The 22,354-nt window shown below is 30.6% G+C and overlaps 3 protein-coding genes across 4 annotated transcripts; 1 reads left to right on the plus strand and 2 right to left on the minus strand.

The window, feature by feature from the left end:
• The first annotated feature begins 6,675 nt into the window (after positions 1-6,675).
• Positions 6,676-8,329, plus strand: LOC110640424 (uncharacterized). Its single transcript, XM_021791727.2, has 3 exons — positions 6,676-7,188; positions 7,753-7,874; positions 7,985-8,329. The coding sequence occupies exons 1-3, from the start codon at positions 6,823-6,825 to the stop codon at positions 8,133-8,135; spliced, it is 639 nt and encodes a 212-aa protein (XP_021647419.2). The 5' UTR covers positions 6,676-6,822; the 3' UTR covers positions 8,136-8,329.
• A 311-nt stretch (positions 8,330-8,640) lies between these two features.
• LOC110640423 (UDP-galactose transporter 1) lies at positions 8,641-13,222 on the minus strand. Of its 2 annotated transcripts, none has more exons than XM_058131321.1 (5): positions 12,779-13,222; positions 10,840-11,008; positions 10,537-10,744; positions 9,437-9,668; positions 8,641-9,063 (listed from the first exon to the last, which is right to left on the minus strand). In XM_058131321.1, the coding sequence occupies exons 1-5, from the start codon at positions 12,887-12,889 to the stop codon at positions 8,836-8,838; spliced, it is 948 nt and encodes a 315-aa protein (XP_057987304.1). In that variant the 5' UTR covers positions 12,890-13,222; the 3' UTR covers positions 8,641-8,835. The 2 variants fall into 2 exon arrangements, with proteins under 2 accessions (XP_057987304.1, XP_021647418.2); XM_021791726.2 differs by having other exon boundaries at positions 10,840-11,089; positions 12,779-13,221.
• A 4,082-nt stretch (positions 13,223-17,304) lies between these two features.
• LOC131168767 (uncharacterized) lies at positions 17,305-19,251 on the minus strand. Its single transcript, XM_058131322.1, has 2 exons — positions 18,805-19,251; positions 17,305-17,744 (listed from the first exon to the last, which is right to left on the minus strand). Exons 1-2 carry the CDS (start codon positions 19,100-19,102, stop codon positions 17,692-17,694), a joined length of 351 nt encoding a protein of 116 aa, XP_057987305.1. The 5' UTR covers positions 19,103-19,251; the 3' UTR covers positions 17,305-17,691.
• Positions 19,252-22,354: the final 3,103 nt, after the last annotated feature.

The raw sequence follows: 22,354 nt of genomic DNA on the forward strand, positions 1-22,354 counted from the left end.
CTATCCAATAAAATCGGAGAAATGAAAATTTCATAATAGAAAATTAAATTAAAGAACTATGGAAAAATTTTAAAAAAAGAAAAAAGAATAATGACATCACTCCACTTTTATCATCATGACATCATAATAATTTTTAATTATTTAAAATTTTGACCAAGTCAAAAATGAGATAAATAACAAAATAAAAGAAAAAAAATGGGTATCCTTTTTCATTTCCTTGCCGTCCACCCTCTCCTCACTTTCTCTTTCTAATTTTCCTCCATGAAAGCTTAATTTTCAAGCTCTCGAAACTCCCCAATTAGCCATAAACCCCCAAATTAGCCATAAATTCCCCAAATTCTCCACTAAAACCTTATTATTACAAGTAGACAAGAAGATTTAAGAAGGGATTGGGAAGGATAGTGGAGAGATTTGAAGATTGAGAATTCAAAGTAAATGTTAGTGAATATTCTCTTAAATTTCTATTTCAATTCATGTTGATATAGTTAAAATAATTTGGAAATTGAAGAAAAAGGAAACAAATTCATTTATATCTACACTTACATAAAATTCGGCCAGCCTAGTCCCTTAGGATTTTGATATTGTTTATGTAAATTAAACATGTAATTAGTCTTAATTAAGTATGTAGAAATAAGTTATACGCTTTAATTTCATTAATTGAAGAAATTGTGTAAATTAAGCTTCTTAAGTGTAGAAATTGAGAGAAAAATTGGACGAATTGGTCAAGTGATACAAATGACCTTAATTAAGGTTAGAAATGGTCACTTGGGACCAATTTTGATGTGTTTGAATTGGTAGAAACTTAATGCAATTCGGATTGGTTAGGGTTCCTAATCTGGTAGTTTGACTTAGGTCCCTTTGAGGGACCAAAACTGAAAATTTATCAACCTAATTGGTGTGAGGGTAATTGGGAATGAAAATAGACACATAATAACACATTTTCATTTAGAAACCATGCTCAAAAAATGACATTAACATAATAAATAATTAGGTCAAATCTGTGTAATATGCAATGCCACTGTACCAAAATGACCAAATGGCCATAACTTGGGCTATACAAGTCAAAATGACCTGATTTTTGTGGCATTGGAAAGGTATGACATAACACTACAACTTTTATGAAGAATACCAACCCAAATTCTGTCCATAACCTAGTCATTTTGCCACCCAAATTTAGTTGTCCAAAACTATCAGAACCTAAACAAGTCTAGAAATTCTGTATAACACCAATCCGACCAACCTGATTCAAATGGCTATATCTTGGGCTTCAAAACTCCAAATGGAGTGATTTAAAAAGGAAATTAAAGATAAGACAATAAGAAACAACTTTGATGTATAACACTTAGCCAATTTCCCACAGCAACTTGACCAATAGAATAGTGCAAAACAAGGCACAAAAACTGAAAATTTTAAAATGATCTTAGGAGACCTAGAAATTTAAGGGACAACCAAAACCAACAAATTAGGCACTCAAAATGTGGTATATGGGTATAACTGAAATTCTCATACCTATTAAGTATAAGAAAGTCAACATTTTAATATGAATAGTAACCCCGAAATACAAATTTTAAAGAACGTTAATTTAAGCATATTATGACTAGAAACAAGTAGATGTAAATTTATTGTTGAATTTATTATAAGTTGTAATACTAAAATACTGCAAATTGTGTGTTTCAGTTGAAAAAAGTATGGAGAAAGGAAAGAAAACATCGAGTCAAAGTCTCGAGGCGACTCGCACGAGATTTGTGCACAACATAGAATTTTTCTGTAAATTTTCTTTGGCAAATTGTTTGAATGAATAAATTGTTACTTATTTGTATTGGAAAATTTTGATTTAATGGAACAATATGCTTTTGACCTAAATTGTTGAAAAATTTAGTTATATGTGATGAATTGCAAATAAATGTTTATAAAATTGTTAAGATAGTTTTGAAACCACAGTGTCATGACCATATATTTGAATGCCTCAATAGCATGACTAGTGAGAGGAAATAGTTTTGAATTCCCTCTCTGACTGAAGTGTTGAGGTGTGTGCTAGTAGAAAAAAAAATTTGAATGGATACCCATAGTTTGAGCTAGCTAGCCTTGGTATGCCTCATAAGTTTCTGGCTATTGAGATGAACACTATATTGATAGCATGATATGACTGTGTGTTTTTATAAAGTTTTGTTTTGTAACTTATGAAACGAAAATGCTTTGATTAAAATTTAAAATTGTGTTTTGCATCTATTTACTGACTTCATCATTATAATTGAATATTTGTGATTTAATTATGCACAAATGAGTATTTTTAGTATGTTGTATACTACTGAGTCATTGTACTCAACGATGGCTTTTTATTACTGTCGCAGGTAGAGAGACTAGTAAAGCAGCTGAGTGAGCTGCTGAGAATCATAGTACTACCTTTAGATCTTTTGTCGAGTATTACATTATACCCTTATTGTATATCTTTATTTTGATGTAAATGACTGTATTTACATTGTAAATTGGTCTTGAGCAATTTGTACAGAAATTGTAATAATATTATTTTTAGATTTTCTGCTGCAAATTTATACTGATTAATGTAAATTAATTTTTTTTCTTTAATGGAATGTGAATGAAATTATTTAGCATTATTTTTGAAGATATTTGAGTTGAAAATTGACTTGAATTGTGGAGTTTAGAAAAAATTGTGATGAATTGAGTTATGATAGTGGTTGATTTTAGTGAAGTGCATAAATTGGAAGTGTTTTCTACAAGTGAAAATTTTTTGTTTTTCACGATTACAGCCTGCATTCTGCAGAAATTTTTTCAAAATTTGCGGACAAATAAAAATAAACAAAAATTTTACATAACTTTTAAACTTCAATTAAATGTTTTTAATGCCTGCTAGAAATGCTCACCACTTTCAAAAAGTAAGAAAATTGTTTTAAAATCACTTGTAGTGTATTTAATGAGTTATAGGTAGACGGAGTTTTTCTCAATTACAGTCGGCACTCTGCCGAAATTTTTTCAAAATTTGTGAAAAAATAAAAATAGATAAAAATTTTACATAACTTTTAAACTTCAATTAAATGTTTTTAATGCCTGCTAGAAATGCTCACCACTTTCAAAAAATAAGAAAATTGTTTTAAAATCACTTGTAGTGTATTTAATGAGTTATCGGTAGACGAAGTCGGTAATTCATTAAGTATACTACGGGATCATGTTATGCTTTACAGATGGATAAGGTATGACAGTCCTACCAGAGAATGGGTTATTGCTAAATAGGTGCAACAATCATCCTCTTTTTTCTAACTTCTACTCATGCTTACACTTGATACATCATCTATACGCCAACTTAAATGGTCAATGTGGATCACTTAGTAACAAGTTGCATGAATATACATCTATTTCTTAGTATGTCTATAGATGGGGGTCAAGAATTACATAGCTGTTATTACTCCTATAGAATGACATTTTGGAGCATAAAAGTTTCAGTTTTAAAAGAAGCATCAATTTCTCTTTGGATTTTGTTGTTGTAATTGTTGAAAATAGCATCAGTTAAAATATTTTTATCAAAAGCAATTTGGACAAAATCTCAAACAGCTCAAAAGCCATTTCTAACTGCTTTTAATTTGGAAAGAGCATCTGAAAGGATGCATTATTTATAAACAGTTTTGGAAGCAGTTCCAAATGGGCCATTGACCTTGCGAAATTTTTATGGCACATCTAAATTCACATGACAATTCTAAGTTTTTCCTTGGTTGTATGCATGCAGCTAGCTGAAGTTGCATCTTATCAATTTAATCCAGTCTGTAGTTCGTTCACAAGCATGTATGTCGATGAAATATGATGCATTCTACGAACTTCTTTCTTTTGTGGAACACATATCAAGATCAGAAACTTCTCGTTTATCTCAAGGCAACAGCAACAATAAAAGATGGAGGTAAGGATGTGGCAATAGACTAAGTTACTAGCAGTGCTAGATTTACTGTAACATGCAACCTCATTAACTTAAAACTTTTTTGGGAAATATAAATTGCTGTTAATTGATATTCAACATTCTTTTGCTGGGGACGAGCTGCTGGAAATAACTTGTGTACTGGCTCCCTAGTGCTATCTCCTGAAGAAATTTCATTGTTGGGTCAATCTAAAATACACAGGGATGATTTGATCCCAGTCATCAGACATCAATATTAGATAGAAGGATATGATTCTATCATGAAAGAAAACTAATAGAGTACACACAATAACCTCTTTGTTAACTACATTGTAGTCATTGGCTGAATGCAGCTGCAGTAGCTTGTAGGGATGGAGGGTTAGTTTCTTGTAGTGTGATTTGCAGAAAGGAGTAAGAGTCAGAGTGGGTCTATGAGATTTCAATTTCCGAGTCCCACTCCAATCCAATTGTATAAAAAGGGCTCAATGTAGCTAACTCACTCTTCTGCTTAAGAATTTTCAGAATGCGAAAATGAAATGTCCTAACAAAGTATGTATCTATAAAATAAAAGAATTGAGGGATGTTATGTTAGCCACCCGCCAATTACATAATTGAATTAGATTACATAAAAATTACTAAAGAATTCAACAATTCACGAGACGCAAAGAAAGTTGATGCTGAATGCTAATTCGTCTGTATTATGGTATGAATATCTGTCTCATTTCCTTTTCTATTGGTCTTCCCCATTCAACACAAATAAATTTCTTTTGGGAAAATTTTAAATTATATCGAATTTATGTTAAATGTATCGATTTTTTATATAGAGAAAGAGAGATCAGAGAAGTGAAGACTTACTGAATCGTGATGTTAGAGAAATAAATTTTAAAATACTATTAATTGCCATCAAAAATATAAAATAATATCAATTAATTTTAATTTAATACCAAAATTATTTTTAAAATTATAAAATTTTAAATTTTAATCAAAATTAATTATAAAAAAAAATAACTATGCATAAATAATAATTAATACAGCTCAAATGAAAAATTAAAGATTTATAAATTAAATAGATCTAAGACCTTTATATTAATTATTTATTATATCTAAAATTTTAAATTTTAAACAATTTAATTATCATTTTTATATAATTTTAAAAGAAGTATAATTAAATTATTAAAAATTAAAAGATTTTAATATAATGAATAACATTAAAATATTATCATTGATAAGTGAAGGGTATATTGGTAAATTAAGGAGAAGCGGGTAGAATCAGCGAGTAAGGCGGGTGCAATAATTTTGAAGTACGACCTTCTGACACAGTTAACCAGAAAAGCTCAATTCACGATGGACCCAATTTCTGACATTTCCTTTCATTTTGGTAATTCCAATTAATTTTTATTTCCATTTACTATTCCTTTTTCCCCAAATATTTTTCTTTTAAAAAGAAAATAAATGATATTAGCCAATGGGACTGTTCTGTGGTGACCACCACCACCACCTCTGCTGTGCTCTGCACTGCCACTGCTCTCTCTGTCTTGTGATTTGTGAAGAAGCAAAGCAACCAATAACAGTACTTTTTGGCTACTATACTAAAATGGCTTTGCTTTTTCCAATTTAATTTTTTATACATAAATATATTTACCTCTGTGAAGTTTGCTGTATTGCTTTTGAGCCAATGCTTCAAATTGGTGTTTCAAATTTTTAGGAAAAGTGGAAGTAATTGAAGCATTCAAGTATGTCACAGTGCAATTATTTTGATGCTTGTTTGCTATATCTATGCAATTTAATTTAATTTGAAGGATTGGGTTTTTTTTTTTTAATTTTGAAACTTACCCTAAATCTTAAACCTAGATTTATAATTCTACAAACTTTAAAAATTACTGATCTAAAATAAAAATACTAGTTGCTTGTGCTGTCCATCAAATGTGCTGTAATAGTCAAGAGCATTGATCTTGATAGGACAAAAGAAGATCAAGTTACCAAAATTTGCACATTTTTCTGAGATAGCAGCTCAAACTGTTATTGTGCCCATTATTAGAAACTTATAAAATGGCCATTAATGGATGAGCAATATAGATGGCTGTCACCTGAAAAATGTCTACTCAAACCCCATTTATCAAGTATCATTTGGCATTAATAAAACGCAACACAAGAACCTAAGATTTATAAGTTTCTTTTACTCAAACTCAAAATCTTTTATAAATTGAGTTCAGCTAACATTTTTTAATTTTGGTTAAAACCCATAAACCAAACTAAATCAATTCTTCTTTTGTTATTTTTCCATTCAATTTTTTCATAATTGAATTCAGTTCAGTTTTATTCACAGAGAACTCAGTTTCAGAACACAACTCAATCAAACTATTTACAGCCTGACATACAAAGTCAAGTCAGACACATAAATTTTAACATTATCTCTGTAGATGATGTATAATATTGAAGAAGGATTTTAAGCACCGTATAAAAGCCTGACATTTTTGTAGTACAAAGAATCCTTTCTTTCATCATCACAATTCATATACTGACCAGAAGTTGCTTTCTCTCTCTCTCTCTGCAATATAAAGCCACACTTAGCCAGGGATTCCCGTGACTTTAACCTGCACAAGAGATAAAAATCATAGCTTTACATCAACTCTATCCCTCAACCCCTATGCCCACTTCACTTGTCCCTCTCACATTTTCATCGTTTAATTATATATATATATATATATATATATATATATATTTTTTTTTTTTTTTTTTTTTTTCTAATCAAGGCTCCTTTTTATCTGTATATTAAAACCAACACACAGGGCATAACTCCTTCTTGCCCTTGCAACCCCCTCCCTCTCTCTTTCTAGAGTAATAGCTTTCTATACTTGTTCATTTCTGCTATTGTACTATTACTGGCTGCTCTCTCTATAAAAAACAGATAGTGAAAGAAAATGACAAGCTCAGGCTCATTCTTAAGGCAGCTAAGTGGCAGAGAAGCTTGGAGAACAACATCCAGGAGGTGGGGTTGTAATAACAAGTATAGCACTGCTGCTGAAGGTTGTGAGAGGAGTTTTAATCAGATGGAGAGGCTTAACATGTATGGTGCTGAAAATGGTGGGTTGGGTATGAGAAAGAGAGTGATGGTAGTTGTGGATCACACCTCTCATTCCAAGCATGCAATGATGTGGGCACTTACTCACGCGGCTAACAAGGGTGACTTGCTCACTCTGCTTCACATTGTTCCTCCTGGGTCTGATTCTTCTTCTCCTTATCTTGCAAGTTCTCTTGGTTCTCTTTGCAAGGCTTCTAAACCTCAGGTATTAATAATAAGCCTTATTTATTTGCTCCTGAAGTTCATGACTTTCTTTATTTTTTTCATACCCTTTCTATTTCGAGTCATGGGTTCTGTAGATCAAGAAACAGAGAGCTAGCACAGATGGATCTTGACCCCTCTTGTGCACTAGCAGTGATCCCATGTCTCTGACAGTGTTTTCTTACTGAAGTGTTTGCTAGATCTTGCTTGGTCTTCTCAGTTTTCCTCTTTCCCTGTCACTAGTGAGTGCTTTCTGCGAGAGGGAATTTTTACTCTCTTGGATTTTATTTTTCCTTTTTAACCATTTCTTTTTACGTGAGGTTATTTTCATTCTTGGTCAACTTTTTCTTTTTCTTTTAACGTTTTTATAATTCATTTCTGTTCTGCAATGAGGGAGTAAGGGGAACAATTTCAGCACCCCGTCAGTTTGTCTCTTCATTTTTTACTTCTGCTATAGATTGGCACGGGTGATGGGAGATTTTCAGCTACTTTATATCTTGTCTGTCTCTCAATAATATGTCAAAGATTTGTCACTTCAATTGATGATTCTAATGGTTTTATTATTCAGGTGGAAGTGGAAGCACTAGTAATCCAAGGGCCTAGGCTGGCCACAGTGATAAACCAAGTGAAGAAGCTAGATGTGTCTGTCCTGGTAGTGGGTCAGAAAAAACCCTCACCCCTTATCAATTGGTGGGTCCGAATCTCCAAATCTAGGCATCCCATTAATGTATTGGCCACCCTTTTAATCTTTCACAGCTCTAACACTAATAGTTAGTTTTTTCTTTTTGATTTTTTGGCAGCCTCTGTGGGACCAGCAGCAGTGAGGAGTTTGTGGAGCAGTGTATCAATAATGTCGATTGCCTGACCATTGGAGTGAACAAGCAAAGCAAAAGTGTGGGTGGCTACCTTATAAGCACCAGATGGAAGAAGAACTTCTGGCTTTTGGCTTAGTTCAAAGTTAATAACTTAAGTTAGATAAATGGGTTGTCGTTAGATCCTAGTCTCACTATTTGTAAAATGTAAACTACTAAGTGCTAACGAGATCGTCCTTTGTACCAATGAAATATCATGAGAATCTCTCTCCTCTAAGCTTCATAACCAACAGTAACTAAACATTATATGTAAAGGTATGCATTCTTACTTTAGTTCATCTAGCATCAAGAACGTTTCTTCGGCATTTTCCATTTTGGGTTGTGAAAAAGAAGCCAATGTGATTAGTAAACCTCAACACAAATCATTGGTTGATGGTGCAACTTACTTCCAGAGTTGTTGTCAATTAGCAAAATTTTGGCAAGGAAGATGTTATTTTGAACAAAAAAAAAGATGGTTCATCAAAGCATGCTTCTTTTGGTTTGGAAGCTGCAGTAATGTGCAACTTCGGAAGAGTTGTGATCATAAACGTGCAACCTTGAATCACGAAAGCCTTGCAGGCTATGGGGAGTAGGGATAATTGCAATTGAGCCAAATAATTTTTATTTCTGATCAAGAAAAGTAACTTATATTAAAAAATTATGCTGGATGTACACACAACAAAGTGAAGTTTTTTTTTTTTTTTTGGAAAAACAAAGTTAAGTTGTGTTTTTCCATTTTCCCCCTTGTATTTGTATTACGCCTGTGCCAACTGCTACGAACCTCATACACGACCTAGTTTTTAGACTTTATCATCTAATTTATCATTTACAAGGGGAAGCAATTCCATTCGATTCCTTGGAGTTCGGGGTGTTCGTGGTGTTCCTGGAGGTGGTGGCTGTTGAGAGAGCATGTGCCTCACGTACCCGTAGAATGTACATCCCAGGAGTGTAATACCACATCCAACTGCGTTCAAAGCTGAAATTGGGTTGCGGAAAATTAACCATGAAACCATGACAGCAACTGCGACCTGTATAGAATCAATCAACACACAACTATGAAATGAATTGACAATAACATAATTGGTTCATGTTATAACATGCAGATCTACGCAAGTAGACATGTTTTAGCCGAAGAAACAGCAGCATGGAAGAGGCAAAACAATTGTTAGTACACATAAAGCAAGAGAAATTTGCATACAACCCAGGAATAGATGCACCATCTAGGAGTCGATGTTGAAAAAACTTATAAATAAAGAACTTCAAATGACATGTAAGGGCATTCATAGGGCCACGTTAAAAATTTAAAAGCTATTTGATGCAATGAGTACGTTTAAATCTTGACAATGCTCATGAAAGAATAGAATTGCCCATAGACATACAATTTTTCTTAATTGGTCTTACCTTAAGGTTTCCAGCAACATTGAATGTAACTGCAGTTGTGGAATGAATCACGTAAAAGATGGAGAAGTTAAGACAGAAAGCCACCACCCCAGAGCTGAAAATGATGACAAGGGAAGACCAGACAGATTGGTGAGTGTAAAACCAATCTACAACCCCATTACCTTCAAGTAGTATTGCTGGTACTCCCAGGATCATGGTTGCGAAAGGCGCCATGTAGTACACCGTGTTAATGCTAAAAAGTGCAACCAAAAAATTAATGAAAAGAAAAAGAAATCATATTGGTTCATTTGGAAAGAAATCTGGCCAACAAGTTCAATAAATGCATCCTAGAACCCCCCCCTCAAGGGGCAAAAAAAAAAAAAAAAAGAAAGGCATAATTACAGTTTTCAAAATTTTAATCTTTACTTCATTGACGATATATGATAAGCTTCAACAAAGACAATCATGAGGCCTATCAATGTTATCTCACAGAATGTTTTCCCAAGCTTGCTAGCAAAGCACCCAAATCTAATTTATTAGGTTTCAGAGACTTCAATTCTATCTTCCAATCCGACGACTTCTCTGCAAATTCAAATATCAATTCCTTGTTCATGCTTAAAATTGTCCAAAGCAACTCCACAAAAAGAAAAAGGTTCTATCATGATTTTGAGTAGTTTAACAATAAGCGAACACAGTATAAACTATTTCTGGTAAATGACATTTCATTCAGGGATTGGTGACTTTGTGTTGATATATTTCATATATTCACAATCAGAATCTCGTATAATGATTCTGATACTACAAATCAAATGCAAATGCAGATACTGACGTTTACCTTCTAGCAATATAGATCCAGGAGGGTTAAACTTTAATATGACTTTGAAACATCACAAATCGCTCAAGGTGCATATCAAAGATTCAAAAGACTAGTTAAACTCTAATGATGAATCAAAATATTTTAAAAAATAAATAAAAAAAAAATCTGAACCAAGCCAGATGAAAGAGTCCCAATCAGAGGGTTACCAAGAAAATAGGTAAAGAACAAATGAAATAATTGAAGCTAAAACCAAAGAACTAGTAGGAGAAGCTAATTGATATCCTAATAACGACAATGAAACTACCTGTCAAATTTGTATCCATGCAGCAGAGATTCTGCAAGGATTGTCTTCGTCGAAGTGGCCAAACATCCAAATAAGGCAGCACAAAATCCAAACATGTTAAAACTAAGCTCAGTAACAGAAGTAAGGAGTATTCCTCCAACAATAGGTACTAAAGAAGCCCAAATTCTCCAATCAAAGTATTTTCTCCAGACCAACCACTGCAAAACAACTGACACAATCCATAGAGGTTGATATGACAACAATGATGCAGTAGAAAGCAGGAAACTAATATAATAGCTTATGTTGATGATTTCTGAGGCTGACCTGTGGTTGCAGGAGTAAATGACTTGATTGTTTGCATAAATGAAACTGGAATGTAACGTAAGCTTACATTCCCCAAAACTATGTTGATACAGAATACAAATGACATAGGAAATATCCTTCGCCAGCGATCTTCAGGGTCAACCACTATTAGTGGTTTAAGCTTCAACACCTTGATTACAACATAAGCTCCAATGGATGAGCATATGAAGTGAACACAAGATACTGAGAGTGGAAACTTGAAATCCAATTTCTGTACAAATAAACCATATCAAATTTATAGAGCTCCAATAATGACCATAAACATCAAGCAAGCTTGTTCTCAAGAATATAAAACTTTCAAGCAAACTAGTCAACAAGTTAACAAAAACTCTTCACTCCAACAACAGTAGGACATAATATTAGTGACCCAAATCCTAGTCAACAGTCACTTTCTAACCAAAAAAACTAATTGATTGGTCAAAGGTTAACCAGATAGTTCCTTGGCAGCAAAAAGGAACTAGCCAAGGACCAAATAAGAAAACAATGAAATTCACACCAAAAGAAGAAAGAAATAAAAATAAAACATCAAGTATGATATATCCAGCAAGGCAATAATACCAAACTAAGATTGATGTCATTTTACAACTCCACAGTTAACATTTTAAAACCCATTATCATGCCAACACAAGCCCAGTCCACATCTAGCATTTCATAACTAATTTGGCAGTGCGGAATCTCAAATAAAAATAAAGAAGACAAGATCTTGAAAGCATCCAAGCTATCAACGTGCATCTTCCCGATCCATAAAACAAACAAAAGCAACAGAAGCAAACAAGGTATCTAGGTTATGGATATAGCCATCTAAAATAATGATTACCCTTCTGTTTTAATGTCACAACCTACTCCTCTCCCACCAACTGACAAGCTACCCCAAAGGGTAAAATAAAGCCAATAAGAAAAATAACAAAACTGGATTTCACTCTTTCTCCCTATTGTCAACATACACCACCCAGATGAATTCATTTTACATAGATAGGCAGCAAATATTATAATCTTCCATGAAACACTGTTAACCAAATTCTTAGCACTGTACACGTTCCTATGAAACATACACCACCTAGATCTGTTCTTTGTTGGCTAAATAGATTGAAGCACTGCTTTGCAGCCAATCATGAAAAGGTGCAAACGGAAATGACAGCCTAGCTGTCAGTCATTTTCTCCATATAATGATGCAAAATTCTCCTGCCAGAAGCAACAGCTTGCCAAAGATGCAAAAAGCTTTCGAGCACCAAAATAATTGAAAATAAAGAGATAGGCAACCTGATGACCAGCTCAACTGTAACTGTAACCACCACATCTAGCACTTTGTCTGCTTATGTTCCAATATGTCAAGCCTGTATGCCAAATATTTATATCCATCTGCAATAACTCAGTGGATACGCAGATGGCCATTGGAATCCTTAATTAAATTTTGTAAATAGCTAAAGATATGGAAAATTAAATATAACCCTTAAAATTGAACTTCTTCGAATCTAAGTAGAACCAAGCAAATGCAAACGTCCAAACTAAAAATATAAGCGAATGAGATAAATTTCTTCAGAAAATCAACACAAGTGCATTAATTAAAAACTCAAAATTCAGAATAACCAGAGCATAGAAAACAAATTCCAGATTCAAGCATCAATGCAGACCAGAAAATGAACATTAAAATTAAAGTAACCCACCAAACCAGAGCCTTATAAAGACCGGATTACTGCATAATTCAGCATACCCATCAAACGAAATCAATAAATATTCATCACCGTAACAAAATTAAGCTAGTCCTTGAACAAAATCTTAAAAAAAAAAAAAGAAAAAGAAAATAGCAGCAGAAAAATAAACCCAGCCCATCATGCAAAATCCATAGAAATGAAAGAAAAATTGAATTTTTATTCAACAATCAAAGAAGCAGAAAACAAACCTGAAAGATCCACTTGTTCATGATAATCACAGTAACATTGAATCCCCACCACTGAATAATAGCAAGCAGAGATCTGAACACCGTCCACTGACACAGAACACTCTCCTCCATCTCTATACGCCTCTCTGTTTCTCTCTCTCTTCCCTCTTAAAATCACCCAAAAAGTGCAAAAAAAATCCAAAAAAAAAAACTGTAAGTAGATAAAGAGACTTAAAAGCAAAACGGGTCTAATAGGGAGAGAGAGAGAGAGAGAGAGAGAGAGAAACCAAAAGGAAAATAAAGGGGAAAAGATTGAAACTAAAACTACGAAACACCCTAATGGCCTATTGAGAATAACAATGTGAGGGAGGGCGTATCAGAGCAGGCAGGTCTTCTTCCATGTGATCTGGGCATTCAATTTGTTTGAAACGTCTCTTTCTATTTTCTCTTGCTTACGGTAATGGTAAGGTGGGAACGCTAGCAATGGGAAATTTCTAGTTCTCATTCCATTTCGCAAATGCCACCCAAAATAAAAAAAATACGAAAAAAAAAAATAAAAGTCTTAAAATACAAATTTTTCGTTTATTTTTAGGGCTATTTTTTCATTTTTAGATTTTAATTTAATTTCTAATAATTTTAAAAAAAAAATATGAATCAGCAATTAAAAATATAATTAAAAGCTGAGATTTCAAGCTTCAATAATTGAACATTGATACTTAATCGTGAATAACTAAGTGTATGATGAGCTGAATTAATTAAAAATGCCTATGCATATGACGTTTACCCAGGACTTGTTTTATGTGCGATTGGTTGGTTTGTTGAAATAGAGTCTGTTGTATGGGAAATGGTCTCTATCTATGTGTGTCAATGGCGGTTTGCATGTACTGTAAGATAAGATTTGTGACTTAAAATTTTGATCATGCCCACAAACTTATTAGTTTTATTTGATTATGAATCGATTTTGACTGGTGTAAATTATGATGTCAATTTAATTTAATAAAAATTTTCTTCATTTGCTTCTTTAAGCAGCGCAACGCAAGATCAATTTCGCTGATTAAATAATATAAAAGATTTAAAATTTTTTAATTATTTACGATGATAATCAAAATTTTAAATTGTGTATATTATAATTAAATTTTAATTAGTTATCATAATTATAATTAAAGAGTTAAATTAAATTTTTAAAAAATTGATATTAAATTAAAATATAATATATGAAGTTTTATTTGATTAAAAAAATAATTTATTAATTTAAATTTTATATTTAATTTTTTATTTATTATATAAAATGTATTTATAATATAAACTTTTATAAAATACATTGATTAAACTATAATTATTATTTTATTATAATGTGATCAATTTACATAATTGACAATTGGAAAAAATTTTATGTTGTAATTATTTTATTATTTATTATATCAAAATGTATTTAAATTAATAAAAATAATTTTTTTTAAATTTCAGTTAAAAATAAATAAAAAATATATTTTATGTTATAGATATATTTTATATAATAAATAAATAATATTTAAATATAAAATTTAAATTAATAAAATATTTTGTTAATAAAATAAAACTTCAAATTACAAGTTACTGTTAACTTTTTCAATTTTAATTTATTTTTTTATAATTATAACAACTAATTAAGATTCGATTATAATATATACAATATAAAATTTTAACTATAATTATAAATAATCCAAAAGTTTTTTTTAATAAATATAAATAAGATTATTAATTGTTTAATTTCATTAATATTAAAGTAGGCCTATTAACAAAAAAGGTTGAAACGTTTTTAGTAATTCACAATTATATTTTAAATATTTTAATTTTTAATTATATATTCAAACCTTTAAAATCTTGAGTAATTATAATTAAAATCTCAAAATTAATTTGAGAAATTTTAAATTTTATCAATAAAAATTGTGATTAATAATAAAAAAAATAATTTATAGTCAATATATTTTATTGTGATTAACAATATGAATGATAATATTTGAAGGTTTATATACAATTATTTTTAATTTTAAAAATTAAAATATGCATGGTGTTTGAATACAATTATTAATTAATGAAAATTTTTAATTTATTTTATCTTGGCATTAAAATATTATTAACGAAATAAATTATCCAATAATAACATTCTCATAATATACTAACCACTTCCATTAATACTATTTTTTTTTTTTTTGAACAAAAATATTAGCAGGGGATAACTCTAGGAAAAGCAGCTCCTCCATAACTGCGTCAAACTAACCAGAGAGGAGTTACAAACCAAACCAAAGTTGGCACAAAATAATATACCAATAAAATATGCTATTTATTAATAGTGGGTCCGCAGACCCACAGGTCTTCCGCATTAGTTGGGTAATTATCTATTACAATAAATTCTCGTTCAAGTACAAATAAAACACTATGAATCTTAGGATTTTTGAATTAGCCGTTATATTAATTTCGGATCTGTTTTATAATATTAATTGTTTTAATAATATTAGTTATTAATTATTTTATTAATTATTAATTATTTTTAATATTTTATTTTTTTTATTAAACGTGAAATATTGCATGAGACTTTAATAATCATTCGTATATAATTGAATCAAATTAATAAAATTTAATTATTTTGATTAAAGTGTGTTTGATTTGATTTAATTTTTAATTAACAATTTTAAAATTTTTCAATGTTCAACTATAAGTTTAATTACTCTTGATTTAGTAAAAAAATTAATTAATTAATTAATAATATTATTATATTTTTCCCACTTAGTTCAGTTATTATTACCAATAATCAAACGATAATTTTTCAGCTTCAATTAACATGACGTTCTCTTAATTTTGATTTGGATTGATTAGTATTTTAAATTGGTTTAAAATTTTATTAATCAAAATTTTAATTTAAATTAATTCGATAAATTGAACACTCACCCTGTAAAAAAAATAATATAATATAATTTAAAATATTTACATATATGGTGATCTTTTTATTAAGGGGGAGAAGGGAGAGGGGGGAATTGTACATGCGATTTTAACTTGGTCTACAATTACTATGCTGCCCTATTATTTTCCAACACTATTTCCACTACATAGACCCACTCAAATATATGCAAATAACTAAAAGAACTTGACCCCTAGTCTCTTCCTCCTTCCCTCCAATGAAATTGGGCGTCTCATTACGTGGAAATTGATGGGTTTGTTACACCATAGTGCCTTTGTGATATGCACCATAGTATCCTCATTATTATGGCTTTGAATTACATTATTTATATGCTTCTTAAATTTGATTTATATAATTTGAATATCATTATTAAATTTTACTAATATAAGCATAAATTGTTATTAATATTAACAAATTGGGCTAAAATTAAAAAAACATGATATCTTAATTTAAAAAAAGAGAATATGATATATTTAAAAAAAATGCAAAGTTTAATTTTTTTTTTTTATCATTAAGTCGATTATTTAATGCTTAAAAAAAACGAAATTATTTAAGCCTTACTATTAACATTTCTACCTCTCTAATTATCCTCATAAAAAAGCTAATCACACAATTGGAAGTAGAAACGTGTATTGTGGACTTTATAGGGGGTGTATTGGCATGATGGTATTTTCATGGAAATTAAGAAATTAAATGTTCCTTAGAGAGATGTTTGGTACGTATAGCTATGCTTCCCTTTTTTTTTTCCCTCTTATTTAATATATTTAATAATAGCATAATTAGAGAGAAACATACCATTATTGATTAAATCAATTTTTAAGTTGACAACTCCAATCAAAATTGTACTTAAATCAAATTAATTTTTTTTTTGCATTATTAGTTACTATACCCAAAATTTTAATTACGTTTAACTATATGTATTTAAAGTTTGATTATGTTTAACTACATGTATTTTTTTTTTTGGTCAAAAAATAATTTAATTATCCAAGTCTTGGCCAAAAACCCCTGCTCTACGTTTTCTTCAAAGAATAATAAGGGTAAGGGATCATCCCAAGTATTTTTTTATTAAATAAATATATCATTAGGTCTCTCAATTTTATTTTATATCGCATATTTAAATTATTGATAAATTATTATTTACTCCCTAATTATTGCAATTACTTATATTTCATGTATATTGTAAAATTATCTGTCTTATTACTTTGATTTTTTTCTTTCCAAAGCTCACTTTTCAAAATTAATTGGAAGATTAAATCTTCTTAAAATTATCTTTGCATTGCAATCCTGAACTATAGCTCAAGATTTTACCTCAAGACCTTAAACAGATAATTCCACGATTTCTATCACATTTTTTAGATAAATTATGAAGGAACAGTGACGGCAAAGACATAATTCACCATTGCATTCATTGAGTGTGTTTTGATCCAAATTGGCATTGGTTTCCAACCAACTAACTGTATGTTCAAAACCCTGTGAGTTGGAAAGCCCAAAACCCCCCCCACAACACTTCCTTGCAAGGTGCCTTCACACGCCAGAATAATATTCATCCGGATTTAAGCAGATGATGGATGATCAATTTACACTCTTAGCTACAATTCAGAAGGAAACATTGAAGGGTCCCACTAGAATTTATTTATTTATTTATTTTTATCTGACTTCTTACATTCCAAAGGTTGCATGCACTTGTAACCCTATGGCTGAATTCTGGTGAAAATTAAGCCAAGGCTACAAAGTCTCGAGCAAGCTCACCAACAAACAATGGCTCTTATTATTATCCACTGTAATGATAGTTCTACCAAAAACTGATAAAAGCATGACAAGGTTTGAGCATCTTCACCCAATATCCAGCAGCATTTTAGAAAGGAGAAGGGGGTGCCGTGCCCCTAAATCTGACTCATTGTTTGAAAGATTACGAACTACTACTGTCTGCCTTAGTAAGAGATTACATTCTGATCTTCATGCTTGCTAAAGTAAAGAACTCAGAATAAAAACAACTTTAAATTACAAGTTTAGATGCAGGTGATTTTGCATCTTCTTTCACAATATTTCCTGCAAAAAACATAGAAGTCAAAAGCAATAAGATAGGGGAAGTGATCCAACTAATAAAACACTACATATAGGAATACAAAGTTTAAATCTTCATTCTAGTGTGAGTATGAAAAATCATTCTACTGCTAAACTAGTACATCTATATAATGCTATTGACACAAGCAACAAATCGAAAAAGTAGATGCAACGGAAACATGCTTTGGCAACAGACAAAATAAAAAATGGCATTAAATTTCCTCTTGAAATCCCTCCATCACTCTGTATCATTTGGGCAATGATCCTGGTCATGCTTCCCCTTGGCTGAATACAACTTCACATCGTAGTGTTTAAAATATTCTAAATGCAAGTGATGTAATAACACATCATATATGAACAAATTTCACAACTATGGGTTATATTTTTCTGAAGTTCATTGGCCAATCCACCATTCAAACCTCGCAATACAAAACAATCCAATTCCAAACAAACAAATATGTACTTGCTTCAGAATCAAAACAACATAGTATTTTCATTGTTGCATTTCTCCCATGTGAAATGCACCAAATTAAATACCATTGGGACACTTTCCTACAAGGAAAATGATTTCCAGAATATATAGCAAAGGCAAATGAGTTAGCAGGAAACCATTATTTTTGATTTCATCAGAAATGTATTTGTCCTGAGATCATTGAAACTTACCATTCATATCCCCACACCACAAATAATTACACTAACATTTGGTGTATGGAGGAATTAGGACTCAAGATCTGTGAAGACCGATTGGTCTCTGTGATGCATGATTAAGATCAATATAATTGTGTAGTATTCAATTCTCTTTTTGGAATGAATACGGCATACAACTACTACATCTCGAAGCAACTTCTAGCAATTCTAGCTATATTGCATCACATAAAGCACACAGATAGGAATTGGGAATACCAAATTAACCTCGAAAGAAAATTTACCTAGTACCCAAACTAAAACATACCACCAAAATTAGGAAAAAATATTACTTCAGCTAAAACACTGAAACATACCCAAAAAATACGCATAGATGAGGGTTAAGAGAGAGAGAGAGTACCGATTGGAGGCGATGGTACCTCGCCGTAGATGGACTTGAGTCTGGCAAGAGGGACCAAGGCGGCATCGGAGTCTGCTTCAGCGAAAAGCTGTTGTTTCCAGTCCCACATAGTCTTTTTCAATGCTTTGTTTGATTTTATCAAAGAATCCTTCTCGGCCTCCAGAGCTTCTATGTCCTTTTGCTGGCTCACAGATCGCACGCTTAGCACCACGAAAGATCCTACGAGGCATACGTTTATCACTGTGTTGTTATTACTGGCTCTCATTGCTGCGCCGACCAATCTGTTTGCGAACTCCATTTTTGGTTCCCGCTAGCTCTTGTTGCAGCGTCCTTGCTTCGCGTCGGAGCTCGAAAATGGAGGTTTGAACCTAAATAGTCCGTAGAAAAGTAGCGAAGGTGGGTTCATCCATATCCAATGCCAATACCTATAAATAAGTTTTATGAAGGATATTTATTCGTGAATTTATTTAAAAAAATAATTATTTTTATAAAAAAATATAGAATGTAAAAAGATAATATAATAAAATATTATTTTAATTAATAATAATATTATATATATACATTTATTATTGAAATTAAATAATTTAATTTATTATTGATAATTTAATATATTTTTATTATATTAATAACAAAAAAAACTATATATATATATTTTTTTAAATAATATTATATTTTCACTCATCTAATATATTTTTTATAATTTATAAAAATAAATATCAACTTATATGAATTATGTTATGAAAATAAAATTATTTTTTAAATAAAATAATTTTATTTCCTTTTAAAATAAATAATCATAAAAATTATTATTAATATATATAAAAAATTAAATAGATATTTTAATTAATTACATCATAAATTAATTAAAATTTATTATTAAAATGAGTAAAAATTTATTTAAATTTAATTAAATAAGAGAGAAATTTTAGTGAAAAAATAATTTAATAGTAATAATTTATTTTTATTTAAAATATAAATAAAATTTAAATTAAAAAATAAAAAATATAAATTATTTATACATGGCATTAACATTATGCTGGTGACTAATATAGCAAACGAAAATACTTATTTGAAAATTCTTATATCATAATATTCATATAATTGTTTAATAAACATATTTAAATGAACCGTATTAATTTATTAACCTATTATTATTAACTCGTTTATTATGAAAAATACTAATTTGGAAAGGAAAACAAAAAGCTATAAATGCTTTTATAAGCATATGTTTTTTCTTCTCATTTTCAAGCTAGGTAGCATGTGTTTTTTGTTTCACTTTCTCTACGTATTATTTATTATAATAATATAATAATTTACAGGTTATATCTTTTAATTTTAAATTTCATTTTATACATATAATATATCATCTTAAAAAAATTCATAATATTTGTCATTATAATTATAAAATTTAAGAATGCAAAGTTGGTTAATAACAAATTTTTCAATCTTATACTACATTTAAGAATGCAAAGTTGGTTAATAAAAAATAAATATACTTATAAATATTATCATACTAAACTCATATGCATTCATGTAAATTATTTTTTAATCAATCATAAATTTTTATTCGACTTTTTTTATTTAATTTAGTTACAAAAAATAAATAAAGATTTTTTTTAAATTAATAATATTTAAAAAAATCACCAAGAAGTTTGTGCTTAGCTTGCCCAAGCCCTGATAAAGGAAGAGGGTTGTGGTAAGTGACAACTAGCGTAAAATTTCATCACACCTTATGATATGGATTCAAATGATATAAACGTTAGCGCCCTCTACTTACGACGCAGCTACACTGAGTCTTCGTGAAGTGAGAAATATGCAGAGTGTAGATTCATCGAAACGACGCCATGCCATTCTGATATGGTATTATGAGCAAGAGTTCCTACATCATGGACGTGTGGTAAAGAAGTTAGACCATAGGATGATAGTATAAATCTGATAGGAACAAATGAATACAAGATAGACATAAAAACAATAGAAGATATCATAGAATGAGACCAATTAGAAGGAACAGGATAGGAGGAGAATCAGTGGTTGGTACTTGAAATGTTGGATCACTTACAGAAAATTAATGGAGCTATGGATACCTTGGAAAGGAGAATGGTGAATATTACTTGCATCTGTGAGACTAAATGGGTAGAGAGAAAAGCAAAGTGGGTAATTCAGGTACAAACTGGATTTGCCAAATGAGAGAAACAAGAACGGAGTAGGCATAATCATAGAGGACATTGAAAGATCAGAATAGCTATGAAAATAGTAGGAGATGGAATTATACTAGCTGGTTAGTACTAGAAGAAGAAACAATAAATGTAGTTAGTGCTTATGCTCCACAAATAGGACTAGATAGGAGAGTAAACAAAGGTTTTAGGAAGATATGGATGATTTAATGCAAAGCATACCAAATGAAGATAAGATTTTCATTGGTGGATATTTGAATGGACATGTAGGAAGTGATAAGTAAGGTTATGAGAATGCTCATAGAGGTTTTGGTTTTGGCAGTCGAAATGAGGAGGGAAAAAATATCATGGATTTTGCTATGGCATATGACCTAATACTAGCAAATACCTACTTTATTAAAAGAGAGTAACATTTAGTGACTTTCAAAAGTGGGCAACATAGAAGCCAAATCGACTTCCTCTTAACCAGAAGACAACAGAGTTCTATGCAATGATTGCAAGGTCATTCCAGGAGAGGCTTTAACAAGTCAACATCGGTTAGTGGTATTGGATGTCAAGTTTATGAATAATTCAAGTAAGGTCAGAAGAAATAGTGCAACTCGAACAAAGTGGTAGGAGTTCAAAGGAGTAAAGCAAGTGAAGTTAAAAAATGAGCTTCTCAAGTCCGAAGCATGGAAGCTAGATATGGAGGCCAATGATATGTGGATACAGATGGCATTAAAGATTATAGAAGTAGCTATAAAAGTACTTGGAGAGTCTAAAAGACATGGACCACCCTCAAAATAGAGATGGTGGTGGAATAAGGAAGTACAAAAGGCAATGAAGAGAAAAAGGGAATGGTATAAGAAATTATCTAAATGTGATAATAATGAGGCATATGAACAGTACAAGATAGCAAAGAAATAGGCAAAAAAATGCAGTTAGTCAAGCAAGAGCACAGGCTTTTGAAAAGTTATATGAGAAACTTATAACTAAATAAGTGGATAAAGATATTTATAGATTAGCAATGAGGAGAGAAAGGAAATGTCAATATCTCAATCAAGTTAGGTGTTAGTAGTATGTCCTAGAGCATATCATTTAGTATGTATCTTATACTTATTTTATTAATGAAAGGCAATTCCACTTTTTCGTTTACATAATATATTTATATGTAATAGAAAAGGTCCATTGATATTTTGTTAGAAATTATATTCTTAAGTTGTTAAGAATACGAGTGATAGTATTTATAGCACAAAGTATCATAAATTAGTTTACAATCGATGATACTTCACACAGGACATGACTTATCCAGAAAGATTGTATTCATGTTTGTTCATAAGGTATTTATATGAGATATAAATAAGATGGAATAGTGAGTCTCATGCATATAACAAACA

This window comes from Hevea brasiliensis, chromosome 12 (genome assembly GCF_030052815.1).
Source record: "Hevea brasiliensis isolate MT/VB/25A 57/8 chromosome 12, ASM3005281v1, whole genome shotgun sequence".
Classification (NCBI taxonomy): Eukaryota; Viridiplantae; Streptophyta; class Magnoliopsida; order Malpighiales; family Euphorbiaceae; genus Hevea; species Hevea brasiliensis.

What these genes read in the sequence shown, in the direction of transcription:
- LOC110640424 (XM_021791727.2), top strand. Translation starts at nt 6,823, where the DNA reads ATGACAAGCTCAGGCTCATTCTTAAGGCAGCTAAGTGGCAGAGAAGCT. An exon ending in GCAAGGCTTCTAAACCTCAG is followed by an intron (nt 7,189 to 7,752) that starts GTATTAATAATA and finishes TTTATTATTCAG; the next exon opens with GTGGAAGTGGAAGCACTAGT. An exon ending in CCCTCACCCCTTATCAATTG is followed by an intron (nt 7,875 to 7,984) that starts GTGGGTCCGAAT and finishes ATTTTTTGGCAG; the next exon opens with CCTCTGTGGGACCAGCAGCA.
- LOC131168767 (XM_058131322.1), bottom strand. Translation starts at nt 19,102, where the DNA reads ATGGAGTTCGCAAACAGATTGGTCGGCGCAGCAATGAGAGCCAGTAAT. An exon ending in GGTACCATCGCCTCCAATCG is followed by an intron (nt 17,745 to 18,804) that starts GTACTCTCTCTC and finishes TGTTTTTTGCAG; the next exon opens with GAAATATTGTGAAAGAAGAT.
- LOC110640423 (XM_021791726.2), bottom strand. Translation starts at nt 12,889, where the DNA reads ATGGAGGAGAGTGTTCTGTGTCAGTGGACGGTGTTCAGATCTCTGCTT. An exon ending in TGAACAAGTGGATCTTTCAG is followed by an intron (nt 11,090 to 12,778) that starts GTTTGTTTTCTG and finishes TTATTTGTACAG; the next exon opens with AAATTGGATTTCAAGTTTCC. An exon ending in CATGGATACAAATTTGACAG is followed by an intron (nt 9,669 to 10,536) that starts GTAGTTTCATTG and finishes TGCACTTTTTAG; the next exon opens with CATTAACACGGTGTACTACA.